Source organism: Caenorhabditis remanei, chromosome X, assembly GCF_010183535.1.
Source record: "Caenorhabditis remanei strain PX506 chromosome X, whole genome shotgun sequence".
Classification (NCBI taxonomy): domain Eukaryota; kingdom Metazoa; phylum Nematoda; class Chromadorea; order Rhabditida; family Rhabditidae; genus Caenorhabditis; species Caenorhabditis remanei.
The window spans coordinates 9,247,386-9,273,301 of NC_071333.1; the positions used below are offsets into that span (position 1 = coordinate 9,247,386).

A 25,916-nucleotide genomic window follows, 5' to 3' on the forward strand; every position below is an offset into this window, starting at 1 on the left:
GCAGAAGTATGTGCGGGGCAGTTGCCGACGACCGCACCTGTCAGTCGATCTTCATAATAATCGGCGCGGCTCTTTCGGTTGTAAATTTTTAACCGCTAGCCCATCTCATCAGTTTCCGAGCCATCAAATCTAACACCCTCATTTTTTCTTCGCTTTTTACCTGCTGTGCAAAACTAATGTGTTCTTCTGATTGGGTATCCGTCGATGTTCGACTGACCCGACTGGACTGGGCGATGGCTCAAAAAGATAAGGAACCACTCTCTTATTGATGATACCTCTGTCATTATTTATCATTTATCCTATCGATGGCGCCGCTAAGACAAATTGTGGTCGCCATCCAATTTGTTCGTTCAAACGCCAGGCAGATACGACTGTTACAACGTGACAATTTTTTGTGTCAATCTCGTTTGATACTCACACTTTTTTTCTGAACCAACGCAACTGTTAGTTAGACGTTCTCTCGTGAAAAAATTGTTCTAGAATACATCTCAAAATTCCGATTCTTGTTATTTTGATCTTTTTTCCTATTGGAATAGTTGGTTGCCTTGTTGATTATTAATTTTGTGAACTCGAAAGTTTTCAGACATTCCTAAACCTATGTGGATACCACAACGGATTGATTGTAATTCATTAGCAGTTTTCATTTTCATTATTAGTAAGCTTTCCTAATGTTACATTGAAATTTTGTTACTTTTTCAGACATTCTCACCGTCCGAGCTAACAAACATGTATCTCAATTATTAGAAAATCTACTAACTGATTATAATAAAGCAGTAAGACCTGTCCACAACGCATCAGATGCCTTGAAAGTGAAGTTTGGAGCAAATTTGTGTAGGTTGATTGATGTTGACGAGGTTAATCAAGTCTTAACTACTAGTCTTTGGCTTGAGATGGTGAGTTTTTTTTTCACAAATGTAAGTTTTATTGATTTGGAGGAACTTTCAGCAGTGGTATGATAAAAAGTTGACATGGAATCCGAGTGACTGGGGAGGAGTGGAGTATATCCATATTCCATCAGATCAAATTTGGATTCCTGATATTGTTTTATATAATAAGTTGGTTTTTCTTCATTGCAAATTATTCTTTTTTGAATTTCTAGTGCCGACGGAGAACCACATATCACAATCACAAGTCTCGCAAAGATTGACAACCATGGAACAGTAGTTTGGCAGCCACCGTCAATTTATAAAAGTTTCTGTCCCGTGAGTTACTTTTTTGAAATTTCTTTACATGTTTTTGAAACTTGAAGATTAACATCAAGTACTTCCCTTACGACTGGCAAACTTGTGAAATGAAATTTGGTGGATGGACAAACGACGGAGAGACGCTTGACTTGTATCAAATCCCAGTAGATGTGAATGATGTCCCACAACCAAAACAACAAGAAGATGGTGTCGAGTTTCTTTATCTTGAGAAAGGACTCGGTTTAAGTTTTTACCATGAGTGAGTCAAAAAAAAATCTGAGATGTATTGATTTGAGAAGAGATGAAAAACATCATGTTCATTTATATGTTCTTCCTCACTCCAGAAGCGCGGAATGGGATTTGCTCAGTGCCACCTCGTCGCGTTATGCTCAGATTTATCCGGGATGTTGTGGACAGCAGTATTACATCGATATAAAGTGAGTTTATTTTATTAGCTTGCGAAAAGTGGAAAAATTTCAACCGAAACTTTTTTGAGAAGATTTTTTATTTCTATACTGCTTCTAGATACCGCATTATCATCCGTCGGAAAGCTATCTTCTTCACTGTCACTCTGACGATTCCATGCATGCTAATCGGTTAGTCCATACATTTGAACCACGGAATTCATCAAACTATACCACTTTTCAGCCAACGTTACTCCATTTGTATTCTTGATCTTACCCAATGAGCATAAAATGACATTTTCGATCTCAGTGCTTGTCGCATTCTCCGTGTTTTATTTAGTACTAATCGATCTTATTCCCCCTACATCTTTATCGTTATCTCTTATAGGTAAGTTGGGTGCAAATCGAATTTTTATGCCTTACTGAAGTTTCCAGGAGTCTATCTTCTTTTCACTCTTCTCATGGTCTCAGTTTCCATTATTCTTTCCGTTGTCACCATCAATATGTACAGAAAGTGAGTTTACTTCCATTTTAATAATTCAATCACAAATTTATTCATTTTTACAGACAAGCTTTCTCCTCAGAAATGCCTCATTGGCAAAGGTGGTTATTTGTGCAACGTCTTCCTAAACTTCTCCGTTTGAAAACGTTAGAACATACATTAGAACCAGAAGATGGTAGTGAAACGACAACTCCTCGAACCGGATCGGTATCTGTTACCGCTTCGGTCACACAAAAGCATCCGAATCCAAATAACAGCTCACCAGTGTTTCCACCTCAACGGTTACGTTTGTTGAGTCTCGTGCAGGTAGTTCCCACTTGTTTCAATCAGTTTCTTACTTTGCTCATGCCAGATGGATGAGGCTTTGAAGCAACGATGCGCAGCAGATAACTTGGATTTGTTCCGAAAGATTGCAGGTCACTTGAAAATTATTTCAGCACATTTTCACAATCAACAGATGGAGAGTAAGGTGAGTCCTGAGTTTTTAATAATATTTCTGACGTTTCTTACAATTTTTTTTGTTTTTCAGATAACAGAAGAATGGCAACTGATGTCGTTAGTAATCGATCGAATATTTTTGATATTGTTCTTAGCAGTTAGCATGGCAGCTAATATAATGTTTGTCTACAACTCTCCAACACTGTTTGACGATCGGCCTTCTTTAATACCCACGGTAGCCCATAAACCATTGAGTGGTGGCACAATAAATGTTCTCAACACCTGAAAATAGTTGTTTTCTAATTGTATTTATTTTCATTTTTTTATAAATCGTGGAAACCCGATAAAAATGTGATTTAACACTTGTTTTTCTTGTTCTCTCACCACAAACGGCAATCCGTTCGCAAAAATCACAGCGAAAACAGAACTGGAATGGCTAATCTGTCATAGGATGCGCACTGTGTGCAAACACCGTCACGCGCAATTGCGGACTGACGCACTCGTTTTTCTCGCCGTCTCTCTTGCCGCACACGATGTATATCGCACCGTTTTTCTGGTTTTCGCCAAGTTTTTTTCTTCTTTTTTCTTTCTCGTTCGAAACAATTCATTGTTATCTTCAGATGAAATCTAGTACATCAGATTTTTTGACCGATGTACAGACTGTAAATATTGTCATCAAACAGGTAGGCGGTAGAGTGCCACAAGTTGATTAAAAATAGACGAAAACGAGATTTTCTTTCAGATAGGACCAAATAAAGCTCTTCCCGCGTTCAAACGAATTGTGGAAAGATGTTCGAGACAACGGGTCATACAAGTTTCGGATAATCCGCGAAGATTGTTCCATTGCTCCTTTACACAATCCTCGTCATACACGGAATTCAGTGAATTGCAGGTGATTTTTTAAATATGCTCAAGTATTTATCGATTCATGTTGTTATATTCAAATATAGCTCAGAATTATAATTATTGACAATTAAAAAATGAGCAAAACATTAATTTCAGCAACATCGTCGTGTGTTTGCCGTCATTGGAGTCGCGTTCACAAATGGACATGGAGAACCGGACAGATCGACACGAGCATCCAGAGAGTCGACGGATTCCGAAGTCTCAGAAATCGAGCAAATCACAAATGCTTACAATAAACTGAAATCCGATTATTCCAATATAATCTGTGGTCGATGCATTCTAATCGGCGGCAAAGACGTTAGTTTTCATTTGTTTTCAAATGGTATAACCCTCTCACTAGTTTCAGGAAGATTTCAACGAAGTCGAACGACATGAACGTCTTTGTTTTCCGAGTTTGGAAGATGCGACACAATTGGAAAGTGCCATTCGTGAATTGATGAGAGCTATTTATATAGTTATCGAGATGAAGAGAGTCGACGTGTCGTTTGAGAAGAAGGTTTGTGTTTTTTGGGAAAAGTTAAGAAAAGTGTTGTTTTCAGCAAGAAATCGTTTGCCCCACGCTACCGGATGAGTCCCGTTGGCAGGTTGGAGTTGAGACAAAATCTACGAAGAGTTACAGGTAAGATAGTTTCAATAAATTTTTTTCAAATCATTCAACTTGTTATCTTTCAGAAAAAAATGTCTTGGTAGATATCGAAAACAACACGCGGACTACTGTTTGCTCACTGGTCTCCCTCAACTTGCACTGGAAGCATACGAAGGAGCTATCGAAAGTCTGAAATCTGCCCAAGATCACTTGTGGCTGGCCGGTTTGTTCTATTCATTGGGTGTGGTTTCAATGAATACGAAAATCTTCAGCTGCATATGATGGATGGGCGAGTACAGTCTGTATCCTTCATGCAGAACAGATGGGCGAGATCAATTGTGGCGCATTTCATCGTGTCGCTAGTATGCATGCCATGTTGACGATTCCATCGATCGAAATAAATACGCAGAGCGGTGAAAGTTTATCCGTATCGAATGACAGCGTTCTCAGGTATCACCTTGGGAATGCAGAGCATCTGGATGAAACACAAGTCAAAACACAACATTTCAGCTCTCCGCAAGGACACAAACGACACCATTCGGATGAACACATTCGTGTCACATCGTCTCTGTCGAATAGCAATAGTATTGAAAGAAATGAATCGTTTGGAAATGAAAGTGGAATTGTTAGCAATGGATCTTCTCCCTCTATCAGAGAGGAACCGGCCAAAGTGAAAGCGTCGAAAGGGTTGAATCCACTTTCCAATTTTCTGAGTGATAGGTTAGTCTTATGAGAACAAACTATTGATTTCATTCCTGAATAGTATACACTTCAGGCGTGAGAAACCAACTAAAGAGAGAGTTATGGAAAATTTCAAGAACGCAATCGACGAATTTGCAAAGTTCACTCTAGCTGGATGGTTGGAGTACGAAACTGTGATGCGAGCCATCATGTACTTGATTCTCGAGCGAAAATACATCAAACTAGAGCAGTTCCACCGTGACTACACCGGAAAATACCTCGACGACGCAAATTCCTTCATGGACCACCGGATGAAAGCTCAAATCTGCTTAAATTCAGCCGCTATGTACAAAGAAATCGGTTTCTTGAGGAAACAAGCGTTTTATGCAAGACTGAGTGTCCTGTTTGAACTCCACGTGACAGAAGGGCGTGTTCGGCAGGCTGGTGACTACAAAACTGTCTATCCGGTGTTGTTCAAGTAAGTTTTGCTCTTGAGAAAATACACTTATAAAGATTGGGTGTCTTGCAGAACTCTCGAAGGGTATGGTGTTGATTTGAGTGAACCACATGACATGAAAAACAAGAAAATTGGACCGGTAAAACTACAAATCAAATCTCTTCATGAGATCTTCACAGCCGCCAATCGTGCCGGACATCGTGATGCAGCGATTCGTCATCTGTGTTTTTTACTTCAGGTGCGTATTCACTTCCGGTTCCAACAGACGGAAAACTTATATACAATTCAGGTGTACTACCCTCATCTGGACAGCTCTATGACAACTCGACTGTTCGATGACTTGGACAACCTGGTCAAAGCAACAAACACCGTCCACCAGCTGAACCAGACAATTGTGGTAGACGATGGGAAGATTATCATCCCAGGACTCCAGTTAACAAGATTCCCACTCATTCAGTAAGTCTCCGCAGTTTCCAAACCTTTTAAGAAACTCATTATTTATAGAAATCCAACGGTACTCGCACTTCAACCGAACCTGGCGCCAACAATTGTCCCTAGCAGAAGTCAAGCATCAATTTTCATTTACACTCCGTTCGGCAAAAAAGTGGACAACTGTGAGTTTTATTGGTTTTAAATTGAAAATAATTTTACTTCTCTCAGCTCTTCTCTGGGTAACGGACTGCCCCGGTGAAGTGGAAGTGACTGTCAAAAACTGTCGTGGATTGGAACTTGTAGTTCGGGAACTTTGTCTGATTGTGGAAGGTGTTAACTTCGAGCCAGTTCAAGCTCGCTTGATTCTGCCACCAGAAGACGAGGAGAACAACTCGGGATCAACGATTCGTCTTCTCGGAGTTCCAAAAGAGCCCGGAGATCTTTTCATAACCGGATACTCATGCAACATTTTCGGACTACACAATGAATGCCGTTTTCTCTCACACAATAGCCAAAAACCGAACAAAATCCGTGTGAAAGTATTGCCCAAACTGGCGAGAGTATATTTGGAGTGCTCTCTTCCACGAGCTCCAATTGATGAGGAGAACGATGAGCCGTCTGCTGAAGCTGTTGTATACTCTGGTCAGAAGTTTGATCACACGATTACTGTGGTGAATAGTAGCGACATTCCTGTTCGTTATTGTGGTGTTAAAATTTGGCAACCGATTGTGCAAGGAGGACCACCCCTCATTCGACTTGATGACTCGGAAACTCATGCTCCAGAACTGGAGGAATTCGATACAAATGATGATCTCTCTAGTTTCATTTTGGAGCCGAATGGATCAAGAGAGATGAAATTCCACATTTTCGGAATAGATCCAACTTCCACCGCTGACGACTTGAGTGACGAGGAGAAAGTACTGGAGAGCGTTGTACCACTGGCAAACACTCAGGCGAATTCTGAAACAGAATCCAACGATATGGACTTGATTCCATTCACAGGACGTCTTCTTACTGCTGAATTTATTGTGAGATACCACTCGGATATTACGTCAGAAGATGGACACTCTTTCGAGCGAAAGTGTAAACTTCCTATCGCCATTTCAATCATTCCGGCGGTCACCGTTTCGGCATGGCACGTACTCCCAGGAGACAGTCCATTCTCTAGGTTAGCCAATAGTAAAGTTGGGCATTTATAAAATAACAATTTGATTTCAGGTACATTGTGGTGGACGTCACAAACAGTACTGAACACGATGCAGAGCTAGTTTACAGCAATTCTCGCAGAATGTACGTGCTGCCAAAGGAGACTTGTAGAGTTCCCATTCTATCGCCATGCTGTTCTGATGTCACAGGAGGGGCTTTCCACCAGGCAAAACAACGTGGAAGTCACATGATGCAGAAGATGGAAACCGAACGACTGCGTCTCATTCTTGAAAACCATGTTTCCAAACATTTGGATATCCGTTGGGCTATTCCTGCTCTCAACGTAAGTGTTTTCTTAGTAAATCCTGCTTATAAACTTCTGGTTTTCAGCTTGATGGTCAAGTTCCAGTTGGATCACTTCTTTCATCTGTGTCACTGTTGAAACAACTTGTCCTCCCAGCAATTAGTCTCGATTTCTTTGTCAACGGAAAACAATATGTCAGCGAAGATGATGTTGCAGTTGGAATTGGACAGTTTGTTGAAGTGGAAGTTTCCATTATTTCTTCCCTAGCAGGTAGAATATTATCAGAGTTTCAAAATGAATTACTTTATTTACAGCTGAATACAATGGGATCCTTTCTCTCGAATGTGAACAAGAAATTTCTCACTTGCTCGGATCAAACGACACCAGCACCTTCATGTTGGTTACCGGATTGAAGAAAATTCCGTTTGCTGTTGATGTAAGTACTTTTCATTAAGAATCTAGTATTAACTGAGAAAATGTTCAGAAGGAGAACAAACAATCGGCTAGATTCAGTGTCACATTCATCGTGGAAGGAAGTTTCCGAGTCCGCCCTCAAATCACGCCAGCACCTGGACAAAATGCTCTTCTAGCAGAAGACATGTTTGCAACTCCAGTCGCATTCAGCGTCTCAACCAAGTTCTAATCTCTACATGTAGATTTAGTATATTTTAATTATCATTATTTAGATTATTTAGTTGTTTTTCGCATTTCCCATTCGCTTTTAATAGTCATACTCTCCGCAGATTCCTGTAGCATGTGTGCCATTTCATACCGACATAATCTAAGTTTCAATCATGGGTCCCCATTGGGTGTTTGTTGCAATCGCATTTTTTCTTCGCTTATCTAGCTACGGGTTAAAAATGAATAATATAGCTATATAAGATCATTATTGCTGAAAATATGTAATCTCATTTATTTCTAAACCATTTTATACAATTCTAGTCCGATTTGAGAGATAGTATCAACTTTCTTTTCTCTACCAGTTGTTTGTCTTTCATTTAGTCCAAGAGAAAAAGTATACTTTCTCACCGTTATTGTTGAATTTCGCTTTTTGTCATAGTTTTTATTGCATTTTTCCCATTTTGCATTCTTTCGACACTTTTCCATTGGTGAAAATGAAAGTTCCTGTGAGTATTCTATTGTCTTATTTGTTCAGATTTGATGAAAAAGTTGGTGGGCGTTTGCACTTGCTCTTCCCAGTATTCTCAAGTAGGGAAGAGAATGGAAGTGTGGAGAAGAAAAAGAAGACGATGCTGAAGAAGAAGAAGAAGAAGTACTTTGGAACAACTCAAGACCGCTTCACAGCTCGTAATAGAATAAAACGACTCCAACTTTTCTTTCCTTTTTCTCCTTCTTTCTTCTATTCCATCGTTTTCGTTTCCAACTGTCCCGTCAAAGCAGTTGTTGCAAAAACATTCCACTACGTAACTGAATTCGACGTCCCATCCGTCCGGTCGTCCGAAAAGTTCTATTGATTCGGCACGCCTTCTACTAAATATACTTTTTCTTTTGAATTTCCATTTCATTTTGAGCTGCTGTCCGGCTGATGACATCCTCCGTCTTCATTTAATAATCGACATAATTTAATAGTTTCGCGTCTCGTTCGCGTAACCGCCCTGAAGGCATCCCGAAGTCATTTTGCAAAATTGGTTTTGTAGAAACCAAGTCGATCATCATTTTCTCTTTTCAAAAGTTTTCATCAAGTTCAATTATAACTTTTTATTAGTTGCTGTGGGAAGTTATGAATTCTTTTGTTTTTGAATCTCAAAAACAATTTCTCATCAAGTTCATCAATTTTCTATGATTGTCTTTTTCAGAAACCTCAGACGTCGATTAACCATTTTTATACTTTTTGTTAGTATTGTCCACTTCCTTCCTTCCTTTTCTTATGTCTAGTGTCATGTTTCATTCTTCTTTTATCCCTGCTTTCCAACTATCTGAACCCTCATAGTTGTACATTCAAGCCCAACAATATTTTGCTATTTTCATACCGCGCCAACATCTATAGATATAGAAATAAGCTAACTTCTTTGTTCCGCCGATGCTTCCGACCCAGACTGGATGTTCCATCACTCAACTCGTTTTCTTTTGTTTTCATCTAGAAAAATTTCCGCTACCAAATATGGGAACGAACAAAAATACACATTTTTGATGATGGTTTTGGCGTGCTCATAGAAGCGTAAAACAACCATGAGATTTATGCAATTGAGCCGAAACTACGGCGAGGCGCACCGATTTGGTATTATAATATTCAGAGATAGTCGGCGGCGACGAACTACATGCCAAACATTCGTCACAGAGCTTCTCTCAGAAAAATAATGATGATTCGGTGTAATTGCGCTGTGAGATAGAGTCGTAAAGAGTTAGTTTATGCGCATTTATAACTAATAAAGTCGTTAATTGACTATTCTAACAATGTTTTTTTTTTTCAGAAATAACCTTAAAATTTGATTTCAATAACACCAATTTTGTAACGGAAATAAATGTTATTTAGATTTTTTTCATTGAAAAATGTACTGTGCTTCTAGGTTTTCAACTGAAAAATAGTAGATTCGGCTCTATTACAGTTTAGATGTCCTTTAAAAACTAAAACGTCCCTTAAAACACTTAAACGTCCCTTAAAACACTTAGACGTCCCTTGAAACACTTAAACGTCCTTTCAAACTCTAATTTTTTTAAAACGTCCTTTCAAAAGTTTAGACGTCCCAAAAAACGTTTAAACGTCCCATAAAATGTTTAGACGTCCCTTGTAATCCCAAAATATAGTTCTGAAGATTTAAACGTCCCAAAAACATTTAAACGTCCCACAAAACATTTAAACGTCCCAAAAAACATTTAAACGTCCCAAAAAATATTTAGACGTCCTTTGAACACTTTCAGTGGCTTTTAGTGTTGAAGGGACGTCTGAACATTTTTTGGGACGTTTAAATGTTTTTTGGGACGTCTAAATGTTTTTTGGGACGTCTAAATTTTTTTTGGGACGTCTAAGTATTTAAAACCAAATTTTCGGACTTCAAGGGACGTCTCAATATTTAATGGGACGTCTAAACGTTTTTTGGGACGTCTAAATGTTTTTTGGGACGTTTAAACATTTTTGAACATATTTGGGATCCGAAAGGACGTCTAAGTGTTTCAAGGGACGTCTAAGTGTTTTAAGGGACGTCTAAGTGTTTTTTGGGACGTTCAAGTTTTCAAAGGACATCTAAACTGTAATAGAGCCGTAGATTCTCTCACGTTTGAAACAGAACTCAACATCAAATACTCAAACGGAATTGCTCCTTCAACCATGAAATCTAAGTCTTGAAAATCTCGGAAACTTTTCATCCATTTATCCTACTACTTCTTTTTGTAGAGTATCCGAAAGATGGAAAAAGAAGGAGGGGCGGCAAGCTCATTGTGTTCTGAGAAAGAGGGAGTGATGGGTCTTGGGGGCCGCGCGTATTCTCGGACACATCAATTTATGCGCTTCCCAAAACTTTTGGCGCACTATTCCACATTTCATTCCTATTACGGCAAGAAAAAAGGGGCACTCCTTCGTTTTGCGCAGTAAAGAATAAGAAAGAAAAAAGGAGAAGAAGTGCGAAGCAAAAAAGCATGGCGGCCACCCCCAGGCCTTCTTCTCTCCTCATCTATTTTTTCTTGCTATTCGTCTCCTTCTCTCATTTTTCTTCTTTCCCTTCTTCTTCTCTCCTTTCGATTTTTGTGGTCCCTATAAGCTTTACTTTTGTGGTCATCTCGCTGTCCGCTCCCGGTCCGACGCGGCATCTCTATTATTTTCTGAATAGCTCACACTATTTTTGCGTTTTTTCAAAAAAAGAAAGAAGAACGTGTCGGACATAACCTAGTTTCGTTCTTCTTGTCCTTCAAAATAACTTTATTTGATCAAATTTTCTAGTTTGAAGAGTGAGAAGAGTTTTCGAAAATAACCATAATCATTCAGAGAGTTACAGTATGACTAAAAATGTTGATAATAACCAGATTAATGTTTTAAAGTTCTATTTCTCTCATCTATTTTCTGATTTAATTTTCTATTGTTCCTCGTAACAAGTGTTGTTTAATTTGTAATCTAATTCAATGTGTTTCAGATCAAAACGCGGCGCGATACAGGGATTGGCTGACTGATCGACCTGCCATGTAATGGCGCGTTTAGATTACGCATATGCAAGGTAAGAAAACGGATTTAGCAATTTAAAATCCACTTTTCATAGTCTTGTTATCCTCCGGAAGTTAATTAGAAAAGAAATCGAAGAAAGACGTGATGTTTCACTGTTTGAAATTGAAATCGTTAAAGCAATTGGCGTCGAACGACTTTCCGTCGTTTCATCTAGAGGACCGGAGGGTTCCGGTTCGTCTAACATCACTTCGTCGTTTTTTTTGTTTTCATCTTATAGCTCTTCTCGGACACTTTTCCTTTTCCATTTCCTTCTGTCCGATTCTGATGCCGTGCTTCCATCGTCCTCGATTTACCCATAAATTGTGCGGTACGAGATGGGCGGAGTCACGTAGAGAGCAACAAAAACTCGGGTGGTTCGCAAAATAGCAAGATTGGAACACGTGCAGAACTGCGAGCCCGTGGTTGCTCGAGAGCCTCTTCTTTTCCATCCCGTTGAGTGCGTGTCTTGTCTCAAACACAAGATGCTTCAGAGGTGTCGTTGCTTCGTTTTCGGGACTACCCTGTTTTGAGCTAACAACGGCTCTTTTTGTCCCCCATTTCTTTTTTTCTTTTTGATACTACACAACTTCATTTTTTGGTTCATGCCGTCGATTTGTAGCCCTTTTCCCCGGATTTTTTGAAGAAATGCGATCTTTTTTGAACAAGAAATGGGATTATTAGCTTCCAGATTGAGGCTAGTTGAAACAACCACTTCAATGCATTGAACTTGCTTCCTTTTTTTTGATGTATGAAACATTTTGTTGTTTCATGTCCGTCAATTTCATGATCAACTAGTCACATTGGCCAGTGGACATTTTAAAATTCAATGAGAACCTATGAAATGACAATCTCAGTTTGAGAAATGAGTGTTTTTGATTTTTCAAAGCACGTTTAAAATAGAAACAGATCTGGATAAATGTATTTTTCAGATTTTTACTGAAACCTTGTTTGTATTTGTCATACAGTATACAATCAACTGTTAACATTGACGTTAACTTTTTCTGAAGTGACTTTTTTTTTTTTTGAAATTTGAGTTTCACCTGACTGAAAAAAACATGTCAATCCAAGAGAAGATATGATCCGGTCAACTCATGTTATCTTAGCACGTATGAACTTTTCAAAAAAAAAACATAGGTTGAGAAGTTATTATTTTTTATCAAACATTTTAGAGTTAGAACCTAGCGGAAACTAGAACGAAATGTTCAAAAAATGTTTATTAGAGAACAAATTGAGTACTTCTGGGAGCCAACTTGTCTCATGGCTTTTCTCCCATTCTTTTCTTCAGTATCTCCTCCAATCACCCACAGGTTGATCATAGGGATCGACATTCTTTTTGTCTTCTTACCGCTCCCCCCTCGACGAGTCGACTACTCTTCCAATTCACACTGATTTACACACTCACTCCCCTCTGTCCTCCCTCACACAATTGTGCTCCCACCTTGCTCGTCCGGCCTGGTTTTCGGCTCCAGGGACGATGAGATATATTGGACAGAAAGAAAAAAAGCAGAGAAGAAGCGTTTTTTTAGTTTTGTTTTTTTCGCTTTGTGACCATTTCATTTCCAAATTTCTGTGCCTCATTGCCTTAATCAGCAACACATTTTTTGTAAAAGTACCAAGGAATTTGGTTAATTTCTGTACACATAATGAAGTCCTTTTAGATTCCACTTGCTCAGAAATTAAATTTTCAAATTGCTCTTTGTTTTTCTATTTTAGTGTACTCTAGTTTGTTCATTGCTTCGTTCTTTTTCTCATTTTTCGTTTTTATTTTCACAGCTTCTCAGTTCTCAGCTTTCGTGGCAATCACGTCCCACTAATGAGTGTTGCGGTCGAGTAGGCCACAGAACGATAACGTATCATATTACTCGAGTCCGTTGTTCTTAAATCTCCGTCATCGAATCGGCTTAACATCAGGAGAGAAAAGAAAAAGAGGCGAAGAAGTCGGATTGTCTTACTCGTTTACTCGTTTGAATACATTTTCGGTTTTCTTGTGTTACTTTTGACATCTTTCCAACATTTCGATCACAGAGAGATTTTTTCGCAATATATCAATTTCGTCAAATTCGCTTCAATATCTCAGCGCCTCTGTTTGCTTCCAACTGTTTTCATTTTGTTTGCACAGTGACATTAGCAAGATGATTACAAGATAGAAGTTATCCGCCTCAAGTTCATTCGACATGCATTTTTTGTTTTATCGACATAAAAATTAGGTAATTATTGAATAATCGAATTTGTTTTTCACATGAATGTGAGCCTAATATGACTCTTCAAAACAAGAAATCTACAATATTTGAATAGTTCAAATTGAACTTGTCCAAGCGCTCTTTTAAAAATGGCTTTTCATTTTCAAAGGTTCATTTTGTTTATGTAAAATAGCAGACACATGGAAGCCGAGAAAAGTGCTTCTTTCTCAAAACATTGTCCATCTCCATCTTCTTCTGTCAAATGACTTTGTCTTTTTCGTGCCTGGGGTCGGCTTCTCCTCAGAGGTTCTGTTTCCTTGTGCCCATCTTTTAGCACCAGTTGAAAGAGTGTCGGTGTCATTTATCCTCCCATTCAGTGCTCATTGTATGAGGTCCCGTTTTTTCCATTTCCGACGCCCTTCTCGTCCCCGTCTCCCTTGCTTTCCAAATTTCTCCATAATTAGTTTCTGACGCCTCTAGCTGTCCTTTTTTTGAACTGAACATCTGTCTTGCTAAGTATTTCTAAGCATACAACACTTTTTCTTTTGCAATTCGGATAGAACATATAGCTGTCTCAGCTGGTAGTTTGTCCTTGTCTCCAGGTGCACCATTTTTTTCTAAAGCAGCAAAATGAGTACTTTTTACTAACCAATATTTTCAATGTTATTGATTTAGTTCTGTATTTCTTATATTATAAAAGCTCCTAACTATAGTTTTCCAGACAGGGATGTAGGATTATTTCCAGACCCTTCGCATTTTTCTAATCAGCTCTATCATTACCTTCGTTATAATAGTTTTTGTTTTTCAGATCGGATATGTCGAATATTCCACGCGGGGTGGGAGCACCCCCACCCCCAGGTATGAACTCCTCAAAACGGGGTCGACTGGTGTGCATTAAAGTTCGAATGCTCGATGATACGGTAGCGGTGTTTCATCTTGGTGTAAGTTTTAACAATCCAGTGGACCTTTTTTGAAATTGTTATTCCAGCACAAAGCAGTTGGTCAAACACTGTTAGATGAAGTTTGTCGGCATCTGAATCTATTAGAATGTGACTATTTTGGGTTGTCTTTTATCGATATGAATGGGAATCATGTAAGTATCCAACTTCCATCTTCGAGTTCAATATGAAAATTTATTCATTTTAGTGTTGGTTAGATCGTGAGAAAACAATTTTACGGCAAATCACAAACGGGTCGACAGACGCAAAATTTTATTTCGTCGTCAAATTTTACACGCCGAATCCGATCGACTTGGAGGAGGAATACACCAGGTGAGCCGCTTCATTCTCTTCACTTGTCAAAGAGTATTCCCGCCGCGATGAGACCCATTTCTCAATTTCTCACTTTTTGTGAAATTCGTCCCGCATTTTTCATAAGCACGTCACATAGTGAAATGACAAATGTCAAATGCAAATTTCGTATGAGTCGGGAAGTGAGGGACCCCCGCCCCGACGTGTACATGTTTGTATGTCACGGACGGCGGAGGGACGAGAGGAGCTACTCCCCGACGAACAAAAAATTTTGCGACGAGCACAAGAAGTGGGTGGAGGAGATGGAGATGGGAAAGCAATGGTGGTGGCGGGATAGAGGGGGGCCCGGTTGAAAAATGACAGCTGACACAAATTCGACAAGGGGCGCAAAAACCGACAAACGACTAATTTTCAAGTCGTTTTGAGTACAAGTGCAGCTATATCGAACAAATGTTTCAACATTTTACGTTAGGTACAAATACTAAGAACAATCAAGTTGAACACGGTGAAAAAATGCAGAATTAAGAAATCCAGCTGAAATACAGTACCCCGAACACATGGAAATTGACTTCAGCAACTTTTTATATAGAACAATTTTGCAGGTATCTGTTCACTATGCAAATAAAACGGGATCTTGCTCTTGGCGAGTTGCATTGCAGTGATAACACTGCTTCTCTGTTATCAGCCTATCTTGTCCAGGTAGATCACACATTGAAAGAAAAATGATCAAACAAGAAAAAAAGTTAATTTCAGTCCGAATGTGGGGATTTCTCATCAGAAGACTATCCTGATGCCACTTACTTGTCACACACAAGATTTGTGCCCAATCAAACTTTGGAATTTCAAAAGAAAGTGATGGACAATCACCGCAATTTTATGTTGGTTTAATTTCATTATTTATTCTTTATTCAAAAACAAACAAAAACATTTCAGTGGTATGACTCCGGGTGAAAGTGATTTGGCAATGCTGGAAGTGGCAAGGAGATGTGATTTCTACGGTGTCAAACTGCATGCAGCAAAAGATATTGATGGAAATGACGCTGCTCTTTCTGTGATGCATCTAGGGATCAAAGTGTTTCGACAATTACAGTTAGACACAACGTTCTCTTGGGCACGGATCAGAAAACTGAGTTTCAAACGGAGGAAATTACTTGTGAAGTTGCATCCAGATAGTTATGTGAGTTAAAATTGTTTGATACATAATCAAGAACATTGTTTTTCCAGCAATACCTCAAAGAAACAGTCGAATTCTCTTTTGACACCAGAGATGAGTGCAAGAACTTCTGGAAGAAATGTGTGGAACATCATGCATTTTTTCGATGTGTTCAGGCAGAAGAACCAAAGAAGGAGACAAGATTCTTCATAAGTAAAGGATCTTCTTTCCGGTAAGAAAACTACGTTTCGAATTATATGTCAAACAAGAAATGTTCCAATTGCAGTTATCATGGACGAACACAGAAACAACTAATTGACTATGTCAGAGAACATCACAAACGGAGAGAACCTTTCACCAGGTGAATAAAACAATAGTGTATTCTTCAATCAATTATTAATGTCATTGCAGACCTCTTCGATCTGCTGCATCAACACGAAAAGGAACGTATTCATCTACATACGGCTTGGTCTCCGACAGGCCTACAAAACATCGGAATGGATCCGTCTACGAGCCAAATCAAACTGACCCCTACAGCAGCAAACATCAGAACACTCACTCATCCATGCCTCATATTGCTCATATCTCCTCACAACCAGCTGATCATTCGTTCTCAGGTACATTAGATGCTCGTGTCGGTACATCAGTGACACGTGACCCTTCTTCCACAATTACCCAACACCGCCTTCGTCAATTAAAGCGCAGTGAACGATGTATTTCTGATGTTGATACGGTTGAAAGACCGCAACGTTCTTGTAGACCTGTTTCTAATGCTATTAATGTTTCTTCTGTCACAAACTCTAAAGAGCAGCCAGATTTGTCTATTTCTCTTCCTAATGTTCTTAGTGATGATCTACAAATGGTTTGTAAAGAAATCGAGATGGAGCAGAACGACCCGCCCAAGTCAGTATCTGGTGACAATTTCCAACAGAGAAGATCTAGTCGTGATTACGATAATGTTAGTGAAGACTCTTATCGACTTTCTGATCACGAAAGAAGTACCCGATCAGAAGTGGGAGTTAGTTCCAAATATGCCGCTGCAACAATCTTCAATTCAACATTTGTCGCGAGAAAACCAGGGAGCAATGTCGTGAAAAGAGTAGTTGCTCATAGCAAAAGCACTCCAAATTCTACTGATGACGAGGAAGGTGCCCTCAAATCAGCATCCGAATATCAAACCTTCCGTCATATCAAAGAATATCCGTTTGCTAGAAATGCAAATATTGTGCCGATTGAGATTGATGGTCCCAATGTCGATTTGTCGTCTAGAAGATCTCCATCCGCCACAACAACCACAACCAGAACCGCACCGAACATTACTACTACTGTTACAACAACTTCAAAGGTTTTGACAAGTTCTGGAGCTATTCTGATGAAACCAAAAGTTATATCCAACGATCATCAAGAGACATCATCTGGAACTCATTCATCCAGAGTCTCACCCGAGTCAGGTACTTATGGAGCTCTCGGTCCATTACCTGGACGTGTTATAACCAAAGACAATATGATGATTACACCCGAAGGATTCAAAGAAAAGAAACCGAAACCAAATCCACCTCCAAAACCGTCATTCTCTATTCAGGCTGTTCATGCAGAGACAGAAATTGTACGAGAAGTGAAAACAGAACGAGCACAAAGTCATCCACTCGTTCATATGCAAGAGGAAATTCCATTTTCTCGAGCTCCACTAAAATTCGAAGAACAGAAAGAACGAAAGTCCTCCCTCTCTCGTCCTGCATTGATTTCTGTTCAGAGTGAAGATAATCCAGACGTGCAGAAGTGTCACCTTTTCAATAGTGACATACCTTATACATTGACAATGAGAAATGTGGAGAGTACTCAATCTCTGCCATATTCGACATTCAAAAATGTGGCTGATGCAAAAAAACAAGCATACGAGTCAAATTCGTTAAAGAGAGTTTCAAAAAGTCCTGAATTCAAACGACGAAAATCATTGGATCTTGTTCCAAGGAAACGATTACCGTCCCCCGGTAACTTCTCAGCACAGGATCATACTATTTCACCAACAACTCCTGACAGCGATGTGTTAGAGTATCTTCTGCGACGACGTAGCCTACTTGGAGACAAATCAGTGATAAAAACAAAATCCAAAAGAACAGATCCACGACGTCAAACTCAACCAGTTCGTTTCGACCTCCCACCTTCTCCATGTTCTCCAACTGCTGGTGGGTCTACACCATTTATCTCAATTCTCAATGACGATTTATTTGATGAATGTGTTTCTGAATCAAGAAGTCTTCATGAAGATATGGATCGACTCGATAAAACAACTCCACATAATCAATCAATATCCTCATTCATGTCTCAAAAATCAAGAAGAGACTCTGAAGACAGTGATGTAATGCCTCCTCCACCAGATGAAATTCTAAATCGAGCATTGATATCATCCAGCAGACCAGGCCCTCCACCTCCACCTCCGAAGTCTCTTGCTGCTGCCGTCAAAGTTGCCGAGATGAAAGCTGCTGCTGCAGGAAAAATGCATTTCAGTGGGAACTCAAAGTCTTGCCATACAACGGATTCACCTCCATTCATTGATGACTCCCCGAAGAACAGTAGTGCTTCGGATGCTCCTTCAGTGCCTTCTCCTCAAAAGGATCGTTTGACATTCTCTCATTTTTAATTTTATCATTGTTTCCCAAAATGTAGAAATAGAAACGCATGAAAATGTTTGAGTTCTGTGGTTCTGAATGCTGGTCTGATTATTATTTCAATTGTACGTTTTCAGATTTTCTAGTCATTTTTATTTGAATTATTTGAATCAATTGTCTGAATCTTCGAAAATCATTATTTTACAAGTGAATCACAGAAGCCTTATTTATTTTGTTTTTTTTTCTGTATAAATTCCTATGTGCATGGTGTTGCTTTAGAAACTAGAATATCCTAATTACTCTCAAAACTAAAACAATTGCTCACTTTCAGCACTTTTTCTATTAAGTTTGACTTCTCAAGCATGATTTCATTCTGTCATTTCGCTTCTAGTTTTGTCACAAGTTGATCACCGAAACGGTTCAATCACCTTCTATCTTTTCTCTGTATGCAAAACAGTCCTTAGACCGGAAAACTGTCTTTCACTTCTAAAAATTGTGCATGTTATTGCGCATGCTCGTAGATAGCTTCTTTCTCACATAATCCTATTTTGTCAAAACACTTGTTCTCCTGTCTTTGCAAACCGATAAAATTGATAAATTGAAACAAAATCAATAAATGGTTGATAATGCATTTCATGAACTTGTACACAATGAACTAGAAGCGACATGACTCATTTATACCCTGCTTCAGTAGCACTCCACGTTTTCTTTTCTTTTCCATTAACTGTAATTTTATTAGTTTATATCTGTCTTGTCTGTTCTTTTTTCTGTCTTTTCTTTGCTATCCCCACATTAATGTTCTCCTTTCAATCATACACACATGCACCTATTTTTTCTTCAATTAGCTTATTCTAATCTTAATTTGTATTTGATCTCGGTTCTTTTAATTGTAACTCTATACTTCTTTATTTCGACGAATGAAAACGTAATTCTTTTAGTTCTCGCTTTTTGATATTGTACTAACATTGTATTATTATGAAGAAAATAGTTAGCAAGATTTCAGAGTGAAAACAAATTTCAGATGTCCATGAACCTTTATACCAAACGGTCAACAAAAAGAGAGATGTCATCATCGGTATCAACTCTACATTCTCATCAGAGACAATATGCACATCAGAGCCTATTATGAAATCAAACAAGTACTACCCGTCTATTTTGAAATAAACTTCAAGCCTTGCATTTTCCAGAAAACCACGGAAACGAATGTCTCGCAGTACTAACGACACAACAGAACTGACAAGATTCGACTCCAGTGACAGTGGAGGAGTGTCAATCGGCGACCCAACTGCCGGATCCAGTGACTCTTTAAGATTGATGAAAAGAGACCACTCGTCTGAATACCAGCTGAGACATGATTATGCGGTGGTCATGAAAACATCTCAGAGCACTGCTAGTGTTGGTACTCCCTCTAAAGAAATTGAGATGAGCTTGGAGAATGACATTGATAATTATGCTCCAAGTTGTAGCAGCGAGTACTATATTACAAGAAAGGTGAGATATTCTTGAATGAATTATCGTTGTTGCTGTTTTAAACTTGAATCTTCATGAACTCATTTACAGGATTTTGGAAAACCAGAACCTCAGTTGGCCAATGTGTTAAAAGAATTTTATTGGAAAGAAGTAGTCTATTCTAAAGACATGCGATTACTAAATGAGGCAAGAATAGCTTGAAAAAAAATTCATTAAACCATTTTGTTTTCAGTCTTTTTTTTACAAAATCAAAGAACACGTGGCGGACTGTCGGTTTCTGAAAGAACTGTTTGGATCATTGAAAGAACTTCCACCAATTCATCAACCATTTGTAAATGCACTGAAAGAATCTATGAACGAGTAAGTCTAGTCTATATACTCCAAAAATTAAGTTTCACATATTTTGTAGACCCGATGACTCAAAAGCCTCAATGGTTGCTCCAGTTCTACTAGCTACTGTCCACAATCTGACACCCCTCTATCAATCTCTTGTACAAAATTTTCCTATATACATCTCTGCTCTTGACCAGCTATATAGGTCGAAAATAGCATTTCGAACTATCATGTCGTAAGTTAAACGTTTTAAGTTAGCGAATCATCACTTCCTTTTTTCAGGAAATTCGAGTCATCTAAAGAATGTTATACTCAAGTCAACTGGCTGTTATTGAAAATTCTAAACCGACTTATCAACTGGCAACCAGTTCTAGCGAGAGTCATTGAGATTCAGTTATCAGAGTGTGGAAACGACACAGAAACCACTGCGTTTGGTGTGGCAATGGACAAAATAATCGAGTTTGCAAAGAAAACCAAAGCAACAAGGCAGTCATTAGAAGAGTATATACATGTGTTACAAGTAGAAAGAGATACTGGGCTAGTTGGTATATTAACTCATCCAAATAGAAAGATTTTGCGGGTTGGATTTGTGCTCCGATCAGCCAGACGAGCACCATGCTGTAGGATAATGGTTTTGTGCTCGGATCGGATACTGTTTGGACATCGAGGACCCAATTTAGATGGCAACTTTTTCACAGTTCATGCGGAGTTCAAGTTGAAAGGAATGATGGTGAGAAAATATTTGATTTCGGCAAGTTGAAACCTTATTTCATTTTTCAGATCGATGAAGGTGACACCTATAAAGTAATGGACGGTGAAAAAGATGTCATCACTCTCCACAATGCTGACATATCAATTGTCTTTGCTGCTCCAGATCGTGCATCTTGGATCGAAGATATTACTGAAGCTATCAAAAACGCAGCTCGTGCAAAAATAGACCTGCCTAGTTTAGTTATGGAGAAGAAAGAAGAAAATGATATAGACAGTGAGTAAATTACCTAAAGAAAAAACAAAGAGTTTTAATTTCAGTGACCAAGGTATTGCTGCCCGAAGAATCACCGGTGTCAAAAATGAGTCCTCTTCAAATTTGTTGGTATCGAAAATGCTCATTTGGAAGGAAGGATGTGAATAAAATGATAACCAATACAATGTGCGGTTACTTGAAACGAAAACTTCGGAATTCGTCAGGGTGGCAAGACTTATGGGTAGTGATGTGCTGTCATACTCTATATTTTTATAGGAATCACAATGTGAGTTAATTGAGTTTTGTTCAACACTCAAACAGATTCTCTTCAGGAAAGAGAACCACTTGCTCATTTATCTCTTATGGACTACGGTGTCGGACTTCCTACTGTAGCTGATAACATCGACAATCATGAAAACTGTTTCAAATTGTTCTATGGTTCCCACACCTACTTTTTCCGCACAGGATCCTATTATTTCTTCGAAAGGTTTGTCTTTTTTCTAATTTCTGCTAGTCTACATCGCCTGTCTGAATCTTTGAAACAGTCAACTTCAATTAACTTTTTCACAACTTGCAGATGGGTCGATTCGATCTTCCAAGCGGCGATTTCCCGTGACTCTCTTGATGTCGTCACCGCCCTTGCTCTTCGCATCTGATGGATTGGTTCATTGAGAAAGAATAAGAAAAAAAACTGCATCCCTCCTCCGTCTCGTTGTGAAAAATTATAAAGAACGTCTTCTGCACGCAATAAAAATTGAATTCGCTGGTATCTACAAATTAAACTGCTCCTCTCCATTTTACATTCATTCCTTTTTAAAAATGCCAATTTTCTTAAAGCTCATGAATAAATGTGACCCATTGATTGAAAAATGTGAGTGACTCAACTTGACACAAACTATAATACACGAAACAAAAGGAAAAAACAATAAGGATTAAATATGACGAACCGAATAGAAACATTTGTGGAATAGTTTGCATAATCTCAGCGTCAACACTACCTGAAATTGATTTCAGTGGGTGAAAAATGATAATTCACCTTTCAGTTTTTTCATATGGGAAAGTTTGTCAAATTATTGAAATAACTTTTTTTCGTTATTCAGTCCGGCTTTTTTTTGGTGAGAAAGTTCAAATGACGCCATGTTTTCGAAGTTAAATTAGTCAATTTCATTTCCTCTGGAAGCTAGGCTGAATGACCCCAGGGTCAATTCATTTTATGTGCTGTACGATTTTTTTTGGTCTCAATGAGAGAACTTGGTATAAAAGACCTCAAAACGAAACGACATCCCAGTCCTCTTTTTTTGTGAAAACTTTAACTTATTGATTTCCATTCCATAAATGAATTCTAATTCGTTATTATTTCCCGAGTTTCAGTAGTGATGCCTGAACTTCTTTGTCGTACCGAGAGGGTCGAACATGCTCGGAACTTCAAAACTGAAGTCCGTGGGTTGATGGACGTTGACCATCTAATTGAGAGAGCATGTATCCATAGAAATATGGCACATTCTCATATCCATACAATTCTATTGACGTGAGTTTTGAAAGTATAGCGTATAAGATCGCACTGAATTATGTTTCAGGTTGTTCTCTGAACTTTCTTCAAGGTTTCCCAGAGAAAGATTTGACTTGGCTCTTTTCAAAAACGCAGTCTTCTCAGTTTCTGACCGCGACTCGCGGGCTCCTCGTCTTCATCATAAACTCCAAAGCTACTCGGGGACTGACTTTTTTGATGTGAATCAAACCTGGATTGTCACCTAGTACGTTATTTCGTTATTCATTTCCTAATAATATGTTCCAGCGCACAACTCGATGGGTTGAAGCAAAGTCATATGGCTTTGGCAACCCTTGAAGATGCAACCAATCTCGGATTGGAAATGGAGGAGGCCAGAATTGTTGTTCTTATTCTTTCGCCCAGCTATGAGGCGAGTCGTGACAGAAATTATTGATTGTGGTAATTTCCGTTACAGAAGCACACCAAGTCGGCTGCGGAAATTGCAAGAACCTTTGGCACCCTTTTGATGAATGACTCTCTTCGGCAGTCAGTGAATGATGCCGCAGATGATGACCAGGTTAGGAAATAAGATTTTGAGATGGGGGTTTAGATTGAATTTCATATATCCAGAAATTCATATTATTTTATTTCAGATTCGTGACCTGCTGACGGATAGTGCTAAAAGTCTTTCTCAACAGATGACAATTCAAATCAATGGTGTTCCCATAACGGACGACGATGATGACAAGAACTACAAAACTTCTTCGGTAAGTATAATCAAACATTCGACTTTGATGTCATTTTCTATTTCAGGGATTCTGTCCCTACTACCCATTTCGTGGTCTAATCAAAGATTTCCAACGTCGCATGGCAAATTATAAATCGGATTATTTGGACGGTAAGAAATAGAAAGTTAATCGAGTAACAAGTTATTCCTGAAGGCATCAAGGATCGTCGATCAATTTCCAAAGTAATTTCCACCGCCATATTTTTGATATTCACAATATTACCAACGTCTATTGCCTATGGAATGTTAAATGAAAACAACACCAGTGGAGCGATTAGTATGAGATACTGTAATAGGTGTAAGAGAAATCATTGAATTCAGATGTGCAAAAGGTTATTCTTGGGCAATGGATAGGAAGCTTATTCTTTGGATTTTTTGGAGGACAACAACTTCTTATACTTTCTACAACTGCTCCTCTAAGTATCTATATTGCTGGTAAATGAACTGCAGAATGCATTTTGAGAATATTGAAATTCAGTCATATATCAAGTTGCTCAAACTAATGGGTGGGATTTCTTCCAAATGTATGCATCTGTCGGAATCTATGCAATGGGAATTCTGATTTTGTCTTCGGTTTTGCAACTGGCATCTCTGATGAAATTCACCACTCGGTATGATTTTGAACATAATGATATACATGAGTATGTTATTTAGATCCACCGAAGAAATATTCTCGGTTTTCATTGCTTTGGCTCTGGTTATTAAAGTAATCATGGCGATTGTTCATGGTAATTGCATTTTTAAAACTCAAAACACAATAACTGATGTGTTTCAGTTTACACTCATGGTTACCTTGGTTGTATCAACAATGTGGCTGGAGATGTATGTGACCCAGCAGAACCTCTCCTGTTCATTTTCTTACTCTTTGGAACCACTTGGCTAAGTATGACGATCATCTCGTTTAGAAGCTCTCCATATCTTTCAAGGTTTAAATTTTGGTTTCCTCTATAATTACTAAAATTAAGATTTCAGATGGAAGCGTGATTTGGTATCCGACTATGCTCTCCCAATTGCAGTTCTTGTGTTCGCATTCATTTCGTTTTTTGGATTCAGTGATGTCAGAAGTGAGTGAACTTGAAAAACAGTGCGTCACTAATCAAATTTGATTTTAGAAGAACAATTCCAAATATTCCCCCGTGAAACCGACGCATTCTTTGTTCCCTTCTTCTATCTTCCCGCAGAAGCTCAACTACCCGCCATTGGTCTTGCGATTCCTCTGGCCATTCTCTTTTTTATGGATCAACTTCTTGTTACCAACACTGTTGACAACAAAGAAAATAAGTTGGTGAAGATTTATTGCAGAGAAATTCATTGCTACTTCCTTATAGATTGAAAAAAGGATCTGCCCATCATTGGGATATTTTTGTGGTCGCCATTCTCAACATTGGTCTGTCAATCTTTGGATTACCATGGATGCATGGAGCTCTGCCATCAGCATTCTTGCACTTGAAGGCATTATCGGATGTAGAAGACCGTCTTCATAACGGTTACATTCAAACAGTGTACGGTGGAAACAACAAAACAAAGACCAAATAACATGTCCCTCAGAACTAGCGATGACATGTTCATAAATGATCTGAAAAATGTCTGAAAAACAGTCACGTGATATCATTTGTTCTTATGTGATACTTATACAGAGTGAAATCATAGAAAGAAAAATTGATGGTCACACCCGGAAATGACATCGTAGATTTCAAAAATGCCTGTTTTCAGAATTGTGCACGTCCGTGAAACTCGTTTGGCAACATTGATCGCTCACACCATCATGATCCCAATCTACTTTTTCTTGGTTCCATATATCACTGTGTTCATTCCAACTTCTATTTTCAATGGTACTTATCCAAAATACATTTAAAAAAACAGAAATCAATTCATTTCAGGAGTTTTCCTCTTCATGGCATTCAGCAGCTTAACCGGAAATGAATTTTGGGAGCGTATCCTATTGATTTTCACTGAACAAGTGAGCAATTCAGAAGAATTCCTCAATAATTTTAATTTTTACAGCGCGCCTACCCTCCAACCCATTATATTCGTCGTGTCCCGCAAAGAATTGTCCATCAATTTACTGTTATCGAATTTATCCAACTTGCTATTCTCGTCGCTATTGGTTTCGCTCAGTACCATTATGTCGAAATGGTTTTCCCTATTGTCATTGCAGCTTTCATCCCATTCAGGTTACCAAACAATCTTTGGAAATAAAATAACCTTCCATTTTCAGACACTTCATCTTGCCCTTATTCATCCGAAAACAATATTTGGAAGCTATTGATGGAATGCACTGATACCTGGATGGACTAAACCTGAAATAACTATACCACAACAGAACATTTACACATTGATTTTTATAAAACATCTTTCCATCATTATCATATGCGTTTACAAGTCATTATTAAACATTTACAAATTGCATCAATCAATTGCACCAGAACGACGAGTCATGTCTACTCATGACTCTCACAAAGAAAACTAAGATTTGCAATAGATTTGC

At 38.6% G+C, this 25,916-nt stretch overlaps 3 protein-coding genes across 3 annotated transcripts; all 3 read left to right on the plus strand.

Annotated features, from left to right (window-relative positions):
• Window positions 1-597: 597 nt before the first annotated feature.
• GCK72_023806 (uncharacterized protein) lies at window positions 598-7,683 on the plus strand (the record flags this gene model as incomplete). The annotated part of the gene is made up of 28 exons (XM_053735564.1): window positions 598-655; window positions 700-893; window positions 946-1,055; window positions 1,100-1,202; window positions 1,250-1,443; window positions 1,529-1,621; window positions 1,710-1,780; window positions 1,833-1,976; window positions 2,024-2,102; window positions 2,156-2,396; window positions 2,443-2,559; window positions 2,620-2,763; window positions 3,149-3,211; window positions 3,271-3,420; window positions 3,531-3,731; window positions 3,781-3,930; window positions 3,974-4,053; window positions 4,107-4,243; window positions 4,293-4,740; window positions 4,796-5,179; window positions 5,231-5,396; window positions 5,448-5,614; window positions 5,663-5,772; window positions 5,819-6,758; window positions 6,809-7,079; window positions 7,127-7,310; window positions 7,355-7,476; window positions 7,525-7,683. 28 exons carry the CDS (start codon window positions 598-600, stop codon window positions 7,681-7,683), a joined length of 5,280 nt encoding a protein of 1,759 aa, XP_053579130.1.
• A 6,550-nt stretch (window positions 7,684-14,233) lies between these two features.
• GCK72_023807 (uncharacterized protein) lies at window positions 14,234-21,808 on the plus strand (the record flags this gene model as incomplete). Its single annotated transcript, XM_003109622.2, has 19 exons — window positions 14,234-14,314; window positions 14,362-14,466; window positions 14,520-14,644; window positions 15,226-15,322; window positions 15,377-15,501; window positions 15,557-15,800; window positions 15,848-16,008; window positions 16,063-16,137; window positions 16,188-18,394; window positions 19,407-19,524; window positions 19,573-19,876; window positions 19,946-20,005; window positions 20,088-20,215; window positions 20,265-20,423; window positions 20,471-20,918; window positions 20,969-21,173; window positions 21,218-21,438; window positions 21,485-21,639; window positions 21,730-21,808. 19 exons carry the CDS (start codon window positions 14,234-14,236, stop codon window positions 21,806-21,808), a joined length of 5,097 nt encoding a protein of 1,698 aa, XP_003109670.2.
• Window positions 21,809-22,528: 720 nt separating this feature from the next.
• GCK72_023808 (uncharacterized protein) lies at window positions 22,529-25,710 on the plus strand (the record flags this gene model as incomplete). Its single annotated transcript, XM_053735565.1, has 16 exons — window positions 22,529-22,680; window positions 22,948-23,071; window positions 23,117-23,218; window positions 23,295-23,408; window positions 23,455-23,539; window positions 23,750-23,863; window positions 23,907-24,039; window positions 24,083-24,156; window positions 24,204-24,354; window positions 24,401-24,492; window positions 24,541-24,709; window positions 24,757-24,930; window positions 25,142-25,260; window positions 25,309-25,388; window positions 25,433-25,602; window positions 25,647-25,710. 16 exons carry the CDS (start codon window positions 22,529-22,531, stop codon window positions 25,708-25,710), a joined length of 1,917 nt encoding a protein of 638 aa, XP_053579131.1.
• Between the last annotated feature and the right edge of the window lie 206 nt (window positions 25,711-25,916).